The sequence below is a fragment of the Canis aureus genome, chromosome 7, assembly GCF_053574225.1.
Source record: "Canis aureus isolate CA01 chromosome 7, VMU_Caureus_v.1.0, whole genome shotgun sequence".
NCBI classification, from domain to species: Eukaryota; Metazoa; Chordata; class Mammalia; order Carnivora; family Canidae; genus Canis; species Canis aureus.
The window spans coordinates 64,077,298-64,093,234 of NC_135617.1; the positions used below are offsets into that span (position 1 = coordinate 64,077,298).

A 15,937-nucleotide genomic window follows, 5' to 3' on the forward strand; every position below is an offset into this window, starting at 1 on the left:
ACATTGATCAGATATTGTAGCATACTATCAGTGTCTTATTTTTTTTCATTGCCAAATAGTATCCTATGGTATGGATAGAACCCATTTTGTTTATCCACTCAATAGTTAATGGATTTGGGTTGTTTTCACTTCTTGGCCATAATGGATAATGTTACTATGAGCATTCATTACAAGTTTTTGTGTGGACAAATTTTCCATTCTACTTGGCATATACCCAGGATGCTGGATCTTATTTATGGTAACTCTGTGTTTACATTTTGAGAAACTACAAAACCTTTTTAAAGCAACTACACAATTTACATTCCCACCAGCAATGTATGAGGTTTCCAACTTTTCCATTTCTTCAGAGACACTTACAATTGTCTTTTTTTTCTTTTTTAGCCATCCTAGAGTGAGTTTGAAATGAGAATCCCATTGTGATTTTGATTTACATTTCCCTAGTGACTAATGATGTTGAGTATCTTTTCATGTGCCATCACATATCTTCTTTAGAGAAATGTTCATTCAAATCGTTTGCCTACTTTTTTTCTCTCAAAATCTCTGATGTATGCTTATTTATGTATTTATTTAAAATTTTATCATTGATGTATAATGACACACAAAGTTATATTAGTTTCAGGTGTACAACATATTGATTTGACAATTCTATACATTACTCAGTAGCTCAGTGGTCGCTATGGTAAGTGTAGCCACCATATATCACCATAAATGTTATTAAAATATTATTGACTATGTTCTCTATGCTATACTTTTCATCTCTGCGACTTATTTATTTTATGACTGGGAGTTTGTATCTCTTTTGCCCTTCCCACACCACATCTCCCCTAGAAACCATCAGTTTGTTCTTTGTATTTAAGAGTCTGGTTTTTTTGTTTGTTTGTTTATTTGTTCATGTGTTTTGTTTTTAGAATCTACTGATAAGTGAAATCATATGGTATTTGTGGGTCTGACTTATTTCACTTAGCATAGTACGCCCTAGGTCCATCCTTGTTACAAATGGCAAGATCTCATTCTTTTTTTATGTCTGAGTAATATCCATTGTGTATGTGTAATATATATATGTGTGTGTGTGTGTGTTTATATATATAATATATATATATATGTGTGTGTGTGTGTATAAGAAGATGTGTGTTAGGTTAGAAAGGAAGAAGTAAAAGTATGTTTATTTGTAGATGATATGATTTTATATATAGAAATCCTAGGTAATGCACTTTTAGAGGATAAGTAGCAGTAAACAAACTCAGCAAGGTTTTAGGATTCAAGATTAATATAGAAAAATCTATTAAATTTTACATGGTAGCAATAAATAATCAGAAAACAAAATTAAAATATAAATTTTGGTAGACAGGTTAATTTTTGCAAAGGAAGATAGCCCAACTAGTCTTTTAGCATTTTGAATATGCATTCCATTACCTTCTAGCCTCCATGATTCCTGATGAGAAATCCATTGTTAATCTTATAGATGATTCCTTGTGTGTGATTACTTACTTCTCTTTTGCTATTTTCAGGATTTTCTTTGTCTTTAGACAGTTTTGCTATGATGTGTTTAGTTTTAGAAATGTTTGAGTTTATTGATCTTAGATACGTAGATTTATTGGGGAAGTTTTTATCATCATTTTTGTAAACATTATCTCCCCTCACCATCTGGGACTTTATGTAAATGTTGATCTCTGATTTCTCTGTTCATTTTACTTCATTCTTTATCATTTCTGTTGTGCAGACTGAATAATCTAATTGACCAATCTTGAACTTCACTTTCTTCTACCAACTCAAATTTGCTGTTGTAGTGAATTTTTTATTTCAATTATCATACTTCTCAAATCCAGATTTTTTAAATTCTTTTTTATTATTTTTATCATTTTATTCATACTCACTGTTCTGTGAAACATCATTTTCATACTTCCCTTTAATCCTTTAAACATGCTTTACTTTTGTTCTTCAAACTTATTTATAATACCAAACTTAAACTCTTTTTTAAAAGGTTTTATTTATTTATTTATTTGACAGAGAGAGCAACAGAGCATAAGCAGGGGAAGCAGCAGAGGGAGAGGGAAAAGCAGGCTTCCAGTGAGCAGGGAGCCCTGTGCTGCAGAGCTCAATCTCAGGACCCTGGGATCATGACCTGAGCTGAAGGCAGATGCTTAGCCTCTGAACCACCTAAGCACCCCAAACTTAAACTCTTTATTTAGAATTAAAAAATCTGGGCTTCCTTAAGACCCATTTCTATTAAACTTTTTATTTCCTATGCAGAGGAAATACTTTGCTGTTTTTGCATCTCACGTCTTTTTTTTTAAAAAACTGGGTATTTTAAGTAGTATGATATGATAGCTCTGGAATTCAGATTCCAACCCTCTCCAATGCTTCTTGTTGTTGTTATTGTTGCTGTGGCTGCTTATTTGTTTCATAAATTCTATGGACTAAATCTATAAAGCCTGTACTGTTTGTTGTATGCAACCTCTGAAATCTCTGTTCAGTAAGATTTGTGGTCAGTTAGTGATTGGACAGATATTTTTTAAATCCCTTGAACCTATCACTCTGAGCCTTGATAAAATGCTCTCTGTGTTGGGGTACCCATTCAGTACTCTGGAAGTTTATAATTTTGTCTTATCTCTAACTTCATGCTTGTTTGGGGCCTCAAGGCCAGCCATAGATAAGATATAGGACCTTCTCTGGTCTCTCCTGGACGTGCACACAGCTCTGTACATATGTATGGTCTTCTAGAGTCCCAAAAATATGCCATAACTTTTCAAAGCCCCTTATAGACATAGTATTCTACAGATTTTAATTTTAAGATTTTGTTCACCTTCTTGTTTGCCTACTGGTATTGCAGCCTAGGGCAACTGGGATGTTGAACAGTTACCACTGATTTGTCTTCAACAAGTACCAGGATATGACTTTTTTTCATTGAATAAACTGAGTCAGGTCAAACAAAGATAAGTACTATAAGTGAGGCAAGACAGGTGAGAGAAGTCCAATTCTGTAGACTTTTGGAGGAGTTCCAAACCTGTACCACCCCCTCCAGTGGTTGCTGTACTTATGTTTTTCATGGTTATGTGTTTGCAAGTCTTTTATTTTTCAAGGCTACCATGGAGCTGGGGAGGGGAGTGAGAATGGTCAAGTTAACATGTCACAAAACTCATCACCCTTCCTGAGATTCAGCCATTTTACTTGAGTAAACACTCCTTGGATTGTTGTGAGCCTTTGGATAGCTTCCAGGATTCTGAAAAAGTTGATTTTGACAATTTTTGCCACTGTTCTCATTATTCTTGTGGAGGAGTGAATTTTCAGAGGTCCTTACTCCACCATTTCTCTTTATTTTGAACTAGTATTTTCTCTTAGAATGGATGAGACTACAAGCATACAAAATTGTCCAGTGTTCAATAGGGAAGAGGCACAAGATTAAGTTGAGAATGATCTACAGAAAGGAATTGGAGATAAATGTTGCCAATTTACATTTTTTATTTAATTTTTTATTGTAGCAATGTAATAAATAAATAGCCATAGAGTATGTATTGGTGGAACCTACATCTTTGTTATTTTAAATAGCATGCTACAAAAAAAAAAAAATACCATGCTAACTTTGCCATTTAGTTTACCACAGCAGATAGGAGGAAAGGAAGCACACATTAGAAGAAAGTATACTAGAACAACTGGCAGTGAAAAAGATTTAAGTATAAAAAATAACCATAATAATCAGCAGATGCCAATGTAGCATGCCACAGTACTCACTTTCCTTAGGCTGTCTCTAAGTCAAAATGAAAATGCTAAACTATAAATTTTTTGCTTTTAAAGACAGGGAAAGCCTAATATATTTTAGAAAATTTTCTATCAAAAAATTTAAAAATGTTTAAGGTTTGATTCTTAAAATTATCGACTTCATTTACCTAGGACATTTATGGTTAAGAGATATTGTATATTCATATGATACTTGCTAATGGAACATAGCTATGTCCTTGGTGACAAATGCTGTTGAGCAGAAAGATTCTGTAATCATCCAGCTAAATTAATCATTATAGTTCCAACTCTATGTGAAGACATGGAGAAAAATTATTAAGCCTCTCGGAAATGGAAAGTTGAATAACACATCAGTTATCCCGTTTTGTTCACTTAATGTGTTTAAGCACCAACAACACCTTCTACCTACATAACAAAAGATTCATTGAATTGTTGCTATAAATATTATTCTTAGTTTAATAGTTGTATGAGGTGCGCGGGACTTAACTGATTACTTCACAATAAGCTCTAAGCAAAACCTGTGTGTTTTAAGAGGGCGTGATGATAATAAATCACTTACCATACAAGCATGAAAGCATAGCAAAACAGAACTATGGGCAGTATCTCAGCAGAAGTATTAAAGGAGGAATCCCAGTGTGAACAGTGAGGGGTGATTCTCAGAGGAGCCATCTATTAAGCATCCATTGACAATGAAGACACCATTAGCTAACATCTTCATAATTGGTTGGATGAAAACATCTCAGGGATGAAGGAGCTATTTGTAACAAAAAAAGAACATAATGCTATAATAGTTTGCTATTCTGTACAATGTAGAAGAAAGATCCACTTGTGAAAGTCTGAATCATCCAAGATGTACTAGGAAAGCCTATATGATGAGGAAATGGGGTAAGGGAGGGATGGGAAGGAAGAGAAGGAAAGGGAAGGGGACATGAGGAGAAGAGGGAAGAGAGATGGTGGTGAGAAGGTTTAGTGTTCTTTTTCTTTTTGAAATTCTGAAATTTCATTTTTTCATCATGATGAGTATGCTTCTTAATCCCCATCACCTATTTCACCCATCCATTCCACCTCCCCTTTGGTAACCATCAGTTTATTATCTATAGTTAAGAGTCTGTTTCTTGGTTTGTCTTTTTTTTTGCCTTTTGCTCATTTATTTTGTTTCTTAAATTCCGCATATGAGTGAAATTGTATGGTATTTGTCTTTCTCTGACTAACTTATTTTAGCATTATACTCTCTGGCTCCATCCATGCTGTTGCAAATGTCAAGATTTCATTGTTTTTTTTATGGCTGAATAGTATTCCATTGTATGTATATGCCACATCTTCTTTGTCTGTTCACCTATTGTTGGACACTTGGGCTGCTTCCATAACTTGCCTATTGTAAATAATGCTGCTATAAACATAGGATTGTATATATCCCTTTGAATTAGTGTCTTTGTATTTTGGGGGGTAAATACCCAGTAGTGTGATTACTGGATCATGGAGTAATTCTATTTTTAACTTTTTGAGGGAACTCCATACTGCTTTCCACAGTGGCTGCACCAGCTTGCATTTCCACCAACAGTGTAAGAAGGTTCCCCTTTCTCCACATCCTCTCCAATACCTGTTGTTTCTTCTGTTGTTGATTTTAGCCATTCTGATGGGTGTGAAGTGATATTTCATAGTAATTTTGATTTTCATTTCTCTGATGATGAGTGGTGTTGAGCATCTTTTCATGTGTCTGTTGGCCATCTGCATGTCTTCTTTGGAGAAATGTCTGTTCGTGTCTTCTTCCCATTTTAAATTAGATTATTTGTTTTTTGAGTGGTATATCAGTTCTCTCTATATTTTGAATACTAAACCTTTATTGAAGATGTTATCTGCACACATCTTCTCTCATTCTGTAGATTGCCTTTTAGTTTTGTTGATTGTTTCCTTCACTGTGCAGATGTAGTGTTTTTTATTATTTTAATATAACCCCAATAGTTTATTTTTGCTTTTATTTCCCTTCCCTCATGAGACATGTCTAGGTAAATGTTGCTATGGCCAATGTTGAAGAAATTGCTACCTGTGTTCTTTTCCAGGATTTTTATGATTTCAGGTCTCACATTTAGGTCCTTGATCCATTTTGAGGTTTTGTGTGTGTGTGTGTGTGTGTGTGTGTGTGTGTGTGTGTGGCATAAGAAAGTGGTCCAGTTTCATTCTTTTGCATGTTGCTGTCCAGTTTTCCCAATACCATTTGTTGAAGAGACTGTCTTTTCCCCATTGTATATTTTTGCCTCCCTATTATAGATTTAACTGATTGTAGAAGTGAGAGTTTATTTCTGGGTTTTCTATTCTGTTCCATTGATCTATCTATGTATCTATTTTTTGTGCCAGTACCATACTGTTTTGATTACTACAGCTTTGTAATATAACTTGAAGTCTGGAAAATCCAGCATTCTTATGACCACAATTAAATCAAAGGCTGCTCTGTACAACTGTAGAGCACATCTGGATTACTATCTTACCAAAAAGTCATTCCATGAAAATTCAGGAGGGGAATCCTTAGAGGGTTTATAGTTGGAGCTTAATGTTAAATTAGGGAATTACATTTCAAGGTATACAGTGGTAAATATTCTGCATTCTGTACCTAGTGTTCTAGAAGGTGACTACATGTTATGAGTATTTGCCCCATGAAATGCCAGGTGTCAGATTTGTAGGTTGCCAAATTGGAGGTATGGTTTCATCAGAACTTTTACTTTCAACATGTACTATAAAGTATACTAAAGATGAAGAAAATATTTAATTAGAGAGCGATTTCAGCAAAACAGTAATACAGGAATTTCTAGCCTCCCAGAAAGATCAATTTGAATAACAACCAAGCATGAAAATACCTTCACAAAAGCTAAAATACTCCAGGTGAGGAATTACAGCATTGTGGTGGGGCACAGAAAAAAAGAAAAGACACATTGAGGAGGGTAGAAAAGATAGATTGGCATTACCCCATTAAGCATCCCTGAAGCCTGAGCATCCTAGCACTGAAAGAGACACCATCCCCATGGGAGGAGACTGCAATGAGCACCTGATGTTACTGTAGATACTTGTGCTGGCACATCCCAGCATCAGCTGACTCCAGTGGCCCTAGGCAGCTCCCATGGCCCCAGGTGACTTCCCTGGCACCACATGACTTCAAGGTACCAAGTTCTTGACAAGCTATTAGCATCTACTCCCCTGGCCTACCCTACCACCTGCCTGCTACTGTAGTCCCAAGCAGCTCCTGCAGCAGTAGGCTACCAGCAGGTTCCCATAAACCCAAGCTCCTGATTTACCCTGCAGCCAGATGACTCTCATGGCCCCAGTCAGCGCCCATGATACCAGGCTCCAGCAGACTCTAGGAAATCCAGGATTCTATCCCATCCCTGTTTGGCCAGCTGGCATGGCCTTGGGTGGCTCCTATAGCTCCAGTATTCTGGTAGATTACCATCAGACCCACACTTTAAGCCCTCCCCAGTGTTGGCCAGCCCCCTGCAGCTGGAGCTTTGAAGCTGGCTCCATAGACCCAGGCCCCTGGCCTGCCCAGCATCACACTGGTCACTGCAAACCCAACATGGCCCCTGAAGCTCTATGTTGTAAGCTGATTCCATAGCCCAAGACTCTTTGCTGGCCCTTATTCCAGGTTGGCACCTGTGGCTCCAGCCTCCAGGTTGGCTTCTGTGAAACCAGACTACCAGCCTGTCCCAGCACTGGACTCGCCCCTGTGGTTCCAGATGCTGGGCCCATCCCAGAGATCCCAGTGCCTAGTCAGCCACTGTGGCCCCAGTATCCAGGTCTACCCACACAGGCATGAGATCACCAGAAGAATCTAATAAAGCCCATTTACTGACCCTAAAGAAATGGATCTGGGAACTGTCTGACAAATAATTCAGAATAATACTCTTAAATTCAGTGAATTACAAGAAAACACAGACAACTAAATGAAATTAGGAAAATAATACATGAACAAAATGAGAAGTTCAACAAAGGAATAGAAACCATAAAAAAAAAGCTAATTCTAAAGTTAAAAAACACAGTGATCAAATTGACAATTCAATACGAAGCTTTAATAGCAGACAGAATCAAGCAGAATAAGAAATTAGTTAACTGGAAAATATGTCATTTGATATCATCCAGTCAGAGAAGCAAAAAGAAAAAAGAAAGAGTAAAGAAAACCTTTGTGAATTATGCCACTAAAGAAAACCATCTCACATTGTTAAAGTCTTAGTAAGAGAGAGGGTGAAAGGGGCAGAAAGCATATTTAAAGAAATAATGGCTTGGAATGATCAAATCTGCAGAGAGATTTGGACATCCATGTTCATACAGCTAATAGATGACCCTATAATTTTGAACCAAAATGATCTTTTACAAGACATATTAAAATAAAAATATCTAAAATCAGACAAAGAGAGAATTTTAAAAGCAGCATGAGAAAAAAATAGCCATATAATAAGGGAACCCTCATAAGGTTATCAACAGATTTCTCAGCAGAAACCTTATAGGCCCTGAGAGAGTGGGACAGTATATTCAGATTTCTGGGGGGGAAAAAAAACTGCTGAGAATACTTTCTCAGCATAGTTGCCTTTCAGAAATGAAGGAGAAACAAAGATTTTCCCAAACAAACAAAACCTGAAGGAGTTCATTACCACTAGACCTATCTTATAAGAAGAAATGCTGAAACATGAAAATATAAAGCATCCTGGTAAATGCAAGTATAAGCAAATTCATGATACTCTAATACTATAATATGGTTTGCGTTAATTACTCAATCTACTATTAGGTTAAAGGACAAAAGTTTTAAAAACAACTATTACTACAGTAATTTAATAATGGAGATACACTTATAAAAAGAAGTAAATTATGACATTAAAAACATAAAAAATGGAATGAATAGTAAAAAATAAGAGTATATACACAAAAAAACAAAGAAAAAGGAATCAAAGCATACCACAGGGAAAATCACTTTACAAAGAAAGACAGTAAAAGAGGAGGATGGGAACAAAGGAAATACAAAATTAGAAAACAATGAATAAGCTGATATTTGTAGGCCTGTACTTTTAATATGAATGGATTAAATTCTCCGATCAAAAGGCATCAAGTGGCTAATGGATTAAAAACAAGACCCAACCATATGCTGCCTACAAGAGACTCACTTCAGCTTTAAGGACATACATAAACTGAAGGTGAAGGGATGGAAAAAGATACTCCATGCAAATAAATGGAAACCAAATGAAAGCAAAAGTAGCTATGCTCTTATCAGACAAAATAGACTTTAAATCAAAACTGTGATGAGACTGGGTGCCTGCATGGTTCAATTGGTTAAGCGTCCAACTCTTGATTTTGGCTCTGGTCATAATCTTGGGGTCCTGAGATTGAACCCCACATTGGGCTCTAAACTCAGCATGGAGTCTACTTGTCCCTGTCTCTGCTCTTTCCCCCACTTGTGTTCTCTCTCTTTCAAATAAATAAATAAAATCTTTAAAGAGAGAGAGAGAGAAAGAGAATCAATAAGGAAACATTGGATGTGAACTATACCTTAAGCCAAATGGACCTTAATGGAACATACATGGAACATTTCACCCAACAACAGCAGAATACAGATTCTACTCAAGCACACATGAAACATTCTCCTGGATAGATCACATGTGAAGCACAAATCTAGTTAAGAAATGGACAGAGGACTTGAATAGAAATTTCTCCAAACAAAAAATACTGATGGCTAACAGATATATAAAAGCGTGTTCAAGATTTCTAATTATCTGGAAAATGCAAACCAAAAACATGAGATATATCTTCATACCTGTTATGATAGCTGTTGTCAAAATGTCAAGAGACAGCAAATGCCGTCAAGGATATAAAGAAAATGGAATTCTTGTGCACTGTTGGTGCAGATGTAAGTTGGTGCAGCTACTATGGAAAACAGTATGGAGTTTCCTTTAAAAATTAGAACTACCATATGATCCAGTGATGCCACTCCTGCATATAAATCACAGGAAATGAAAGTTCATAGGGGTATTTGCATCCCCATGTTCATTGCAGCATTATTCTCAATAGCTAAGGCATAGAAAAACCTAAATGTCTACTGATGGATGAATGGATAAAGAAAATGTGTGTATATATGTGTATATATATAATGGGATATTAGTCAGCCATAAAAAGAAGAAAATTCTGCCATTTTGCAACAATGTGGATGAGCCTTGAGAACATTATGCTAAGTGAAATAAGACAAAGACAAATACTGTACATTCTCGTTTACTTGAAATCTAAAAAACTGAACTCATAGATATCAAGAATAGAATGGTGATTGGCAGGAGCTAGTGGGTGGGGGAAATGTGGAGATATTGAACAAAGGGTAAAAACTTCCAGTTATTAGATGAATAAGTTCTATAGATTGAATGTACAGCACAGTGACTATTATACATTTGAAAGTTATCAAGAATATTGATTTTAAATGTTATCACCACTTATAAAAATGATAATTCTGTGAGGCGATGGATGTGTTAATTAACCCTATGTGAGACTCATTTTGCAGTATATTTATGTATCACATTTGTACATGTTAAAGCTACATTTGTAATATGTCAGCTATATCTCAGTAAGGCAGAAAAAAGATTAAAAGACATTGTATAAAAACCAAGAACATTTTTAATAAAATGTCCAATACATCACTATCTGTTCTTTAGTTGTGACAAATGACAAATATTAACGTATTAACAATAGGGGAAACTAAGTGTTAACTCTGTGTTAACACTCTGTTAACAGTGTTAACTCTGTACTATCTTTGCAACTTTTTGTGAAATATAAAAGTATTCTAAAGAAAAGTTGTATTCAGGGCAGCCCTGGTGGCTCAGCGGTTTAGCGCTGCCTTCGGCCCAGGGTGTGATCCTGGAGCCCGGAATCGAGTCCCACGATGGGCTCCCTGAATGGAGCCTGCTTCTCCCTCTGCCTGTGTCTCTGTCTGTGTCTCTGCCTCTCTCTGTGTCTCTCACGAATAAATAAGTAAAATCTTTATAAAAAAGAAAAGAAAAGTTGTATTCAGATGAAGAAAATATTTAAGATGACCGGACTCCATTTGAGTTACAGATAACCTACTAAGAAAAAGATTGGTGTGCTGATACTCCTGGATAAAAAGAATTTTTAAAAAGTAAATTATTTTAGCTAGATATTCACATATATAGATACTTCTATAAATGTCTTTCCAATAGTGTGGAACAAGGTTGCTATTAGAATACTAGCCATTTAATACTCGTGCAGTTAGCCATTTCGATGTTAGAAGCGTGCCATTTCTTTATGTAGTGTCTTGGCAGGTTACAATGGTACCATCTTTGCCTATGGGCAGACGGGCAGTGGGAAAACATTCACCATCACGGGTGGAGCAGAACGCTACAGTGACAGAGGCATCATCCCAAGGACACTGTCATACATTTTTGAGCAATTACAAAAGGTATGGAACTTTAAGTTCATTTTCTATCTGATATATTCAGCAGGAATTTATGGTGGGTAAAAAATTTATTGTGACATTTTATTACATTATATCTAAATGAGGGAGTATTTTTGGCCAGTGACTCTGGCCTTTATATTTAAGGAAAGTTTAGGATTTTGCTGAAGAAGTGGAAATTCAGGTGCTTCTCAATAAAGGGCTGCTGTTTCAGCAAAGGCTCAAAGGGAGTTCCTTGTGATCCATCAATGGAGGTTAAAAGAACAGATAACACATTTTACCAACTAACGTCTTATATTTCTCCTTAAGAAACTGGATGTCCTTTTGCCAAGACATCTTTATTTCGACTACTAAAGCACTGAATAAGATGATGAGATTGTACTTTTTTCACAGTTGTAATAGAAGCCCAAGAGAGTCTACCAGAGTAAAAATCCTATTGCGCTTAAGATTATTATGAAGAGGAGTTCTCTATATTATATGCATCATTTATTGTGTGTCTCTAAGTGTCTATTGCCTTATAGGTATTTAATACAACCGTCAAGGTAAGTATTCTTGTCCCAATTTCAGAGTTGGGAAAATTGAGTCAAAATATCTTTCTCTGGGTCTTTGTAAGTTACTGACTTGGAGGTCCATCCCAAGTCTGTGTGATACAAACTGTGCTTTTTACCTCTGTAGGCACTGCCTCTATGTCTCAAGCTGCCTTTATTTGGTTGGTTGTATTTAAACAATGGTGAGTCCCTTAACTTCTCTGGGTTTCTGTTTTCCCTTCTCTGAAAGTAGGGATTGAATGGTACTAGAGGATCTCGAGCATCTGTACTGTAAGTTCCTACAGTTACTTAGTTGTATTAATTCTGTATAACAAAAGCCCTAACTAGGTCAGTGTAACAGTTATTCCAAAGTTTCTCGAATGTATGCTTTTTGCATTTTGAGTTGCAAAGATGAGAAGAAATTGCTGAGATCTGCATAATTCTCATTTCCATCCATAAAGTAGCAATTACCCATTAGTTCAGCTCATCTCTCACTAGCTCAAACATGCCAACTCTGCATGCCAGAAAATGTGGAAGAGAAAGAGTTGAGTATAGTGTATATGTTGGATTCATATCCTGTCTTTTCATTTACTCATTTATTTCCGACATTAGCTGTTTTGTTTTGTTCCCAGATTTCACAAACTGGGAATATGATTTCTAATAGTTTTTGCTGCTGTGGCCCAATGTGGAAGCATGCTGTCTTGGAAAGATCATTGAAGTTGGTGCGGGCCAACCTGGTTCTGAGAAAGTGTGCTGCTTACAGCATGTGGCCATGTCTCAGGCTTGTGGAGTTGCTATGAGGGTTGAACATACTGTATCTAAAGATATGGTCCAGTTCCTGGCACATAGTATATGCTTAGGAAATGAGCTCAATTACTACAGCCATTAATATCTATATTTATACGCACACACACAAATACACATACACATGTGTGGCCAAATGATCCTGATTGATTTCAAAGAAGCCTTTGAAACAGAACAAATGAAACCAATTTCCCTGATTAAGTTAAACAAAATAAACAAATCCTTTCCTCACAGGAAATATATTTATCCCTTCTAAAATTTTGTCTATGGGTACCAAAATACAGTAAAAGTCTAAATATCTCCCAAGTACCTATCATCTCTTGGGTCCATTGTTTTATATCTGCCTGTCATTGACATTATTCTAAAGCTCGTTTCATTTTGAATAATCCTAAATCACTTCCTGGGATTGGAGAGAACCCCTTGGACCAATTTTTAGCCAGGACAACTCTTTGTAAAAGGACAGACTTCCATGATAGGGCACAACACATTCATTATAATCAAACTAAACTGCAGCAAAACTAGTCAGAGGCAATGTGAGCTTCATCATTAAGTTTGTCCACAGTGTAGCTGAAAAAATGCAGTCAGGTACTCAGATGCCCCCAGTCAATTGCTTTAGAGGGCCACATGGAGCTCTCTAGAACTCTTAAAGGAAATATTTGACTTATGCAAAGTATTTATTTCAAGATAAACTAAGAGCAATTGCATACTGGCTCCTATAATGCCTGTGAGTGTGATAGGAGCACATTTGTGATGATTTGAAAAGAAGACAATTGATTCCATTTATTTTAGAAACTACTGCCCACTATTTTTGAGTGTTGTGAGGTTCAGACTTGTTCTGGGGGCAGGAGAAAAGGCTGTCTGCAGGAAACATGTGTGTTACATTACAGTCTGGCAATCCTAACCACTAAAAAAGGAGTAATAAGAAAAGGTAGCTTGCCACATTGCTCAGTGACTTTTAAGTGTGTATTCCAATAAAAGTCCAGAAAACGCAGAAGCTGGAGCAGCCAAAGGCATTATCCCCATCATCTCTGGGGAGTGGACTTGCCATTTTCCTGACTTATGATTCCTTCTGATTTCTGGAAGAAAGAGAGTTTGTCCACTGTAGATGAACATACAAGTTGGCTGTTGTTTTTGCCCTTTTTTGCCTTTCCTTTTATATTCACATTCTGAATTCTCTGTTTGGAGGCCTTTAGAAATAATAAAACAGTAACATTAGCAATAATAGTATCAGTAGCAGCAGCAGAGATTTATTGGGGCCTATTACAGAGCCAGACTCTTTGGCAGGATTTTAGGTACAGAACCCTATATCTCTGTCACAACAGTTCTGCAAGATAAGGTTTATTCTCCGTAATTCTGTAATTAAACAGCTGTGAAGAATGCAGGATCACTTAGTCATAAATGGCAGATCCAGTGTTCAAACCCAGCTTTTTCTGGTGCTAAGAGGAGCCCAGAACTGTCTGCTAAAATCTCAAACTGTAACAGATGGGATATTTCCAATATGTTCAGATAAGTTTTAGAAATACGTTAGTTTTGAACAAGATCTCCGGAAGTTGCTAAATGATCCCCCTGTGGCCTATTAACATGCTCTGGGAATCTTCTAAAGAGAGACAGCATATATGTTGATCATGGAACACTTTTTGCACATGTTATTTCATGGGACATTTTAGGGAAAACTGGATCAGACTAAAGACCACGCAGAGTTTGTCTAGTATTTATCGTCTCTGATACCTGTGCTAAGCCAAGCCATAACCCACAGAATGCTATTGAAATGATGCCGAGGATACTGAGCTGATCAACAGGCTGAGTGTTAGGATAAACAGCCAGTGGAGCACCTGGATGGCTCAGTGGTTGAGCATCTGCCTTTGGCTCAGGTCATGATCCCAGGGTCCTGGAATTGAGTCTGGCATTGGGCTCCCTACAGGGAGCTGCTTCTCCCTCTGCCTATGTCTCTGCCTCTCTCTGTGTGTCTTATAAAGAAATAAAATATTTAACAACAACAACAACAAAAAGGATAAGCAGCCAGAGTCGCCTGCATCAGCAAATGATTTCCAGCATTTGGGAGAAATTTGCTTAGTCCATAGACAGTCCATGCTATCACCTCCCCAGACACCCAGAATGTGGAATTTCAGCTGTAGCTTGAGTGTTTTACTTTGGTCATGTGCTCCCTAAGAGTTGCCTTAATATTTCAGGTGTTATTTTGTTTTTATGAAATGTTGATGCTTTTCTTTGGATAGTTTGAACCACTTTAGGACCAGAGGATCATATTAATTTTAGTCTAAAGAACATATAGGGATTCTTTATTCAACTTCCTCACTAATGGGTGTGGAAACTGAGGCCTAACATCATAGAGGCTCATAGCAAGTAGGACTAAGATTCCAGCTCTGGATTTGCAGGCCTCTGCTCTCTCCCCCATCTCTGTGACTTTGTCCCCTCTCCCTTTGAATATTATCTGTCAAATGGATTGTCTTGGATATGGGTGAGAATCAAGGGAAAGGTCATTGTGAGCAAATTCTCTTTGTGACATTCTGACAATCTGCCGACCATTTTGCCATAAGACACAAAGAGATTCTCCCTTTATGAGAAGTAAAACTCTATTTGTCAAAATGAAAGTTTTTTTTTTTTTGGGTTGGGGGGGAGAAGCAAGTAGAAGGTGCTATCAGTTGATATTTGGTCTTAAAAACTGACCCTGGAATTTTCTTGAGATCTGAAAAAGTTCCATTTCATTTCATCTCAGAGAGAGGAGGTCCTTTTGTCTGCCAACAGAACTGAGACAGGACCTATCACCTTGACTTTTATCCTAACTATATTGATGCCTGTGTCATTCCATTTCAGTAATGACCCACAGAATATACCTCTCTCAAATCAATAGCTCAATATCCCTGATTTGCCACGTGAGCCAGGAAAACCCAACAGATAAGATATAGGCAGTGAGCTGCGAATGTCCACTCTTACTGTTACTTGATTGATCTAAACTATTTTTGTCCCCTGGGATTCATTTTCCCTTATCCAGTATTGTCTGTTATCTATTTGTGTCATCAGAAAATTTGAATATTGCAAAAGTGAAAAAAAAAAAGAACTATGACTGAAGATGGAAACTTTTGCTACTGAAGTTTAAACTGAAGTAACGATTTTGTTTTCTTTTATGAATAGACTATTCACAGAATGTAAGTTTATTTTTTCATAGTAACCTTTTTTGGGTCTGGAAAGTAAAAAATGGTGTGTTATACAGTTCTGCAACCAAGTTGGCTCATTTTAAGTGTATATTGACTCTTTATGTATAATGTGGAACCAATAAAAAAACCCAACAGACTAAAGTTGCTTGTAATCATGGGTGTTGGCCATTAAAAAAAAAAAGCTTCATGCATATGGTAACTGGCAACTTGAAAGTGTCACGAACTGAAAATGGAAACCATACAAAGTAAAGAGAGTAAAGGAGAGAAAG

General features: G+C 36.7%; 1 protein-coding gene across 18 annotated transcripts in view; it reads left to right on the plus strand.

The window, feature by feature from the left end:
* The window catches only part of KIF6 (kinesin family member 6), a 381,228-nt gene that overhangs the window by 68,873 nt on the left and 296,418 nt on the right, over positions 1-15,937 (plus strand). For all 18 annotated transcript variants that reach the window (XR_013383557.1, XR_013383558.1, XR_013383556.1 and 15 more), the window contains one exon: positions 11,023-11,170. Coding sequence is in view for 7 of the 18 variants with exons in the window: in XM_077904139.1 (XP_077760265.1) it covers positions 11,023-11,170 (148 nt within the window). In the remaining 11 variants the exon portion in view is untranslated. The remainder of the gene's footprint in view (positions 1-11,022; positions 11,171-15,937) is intronic.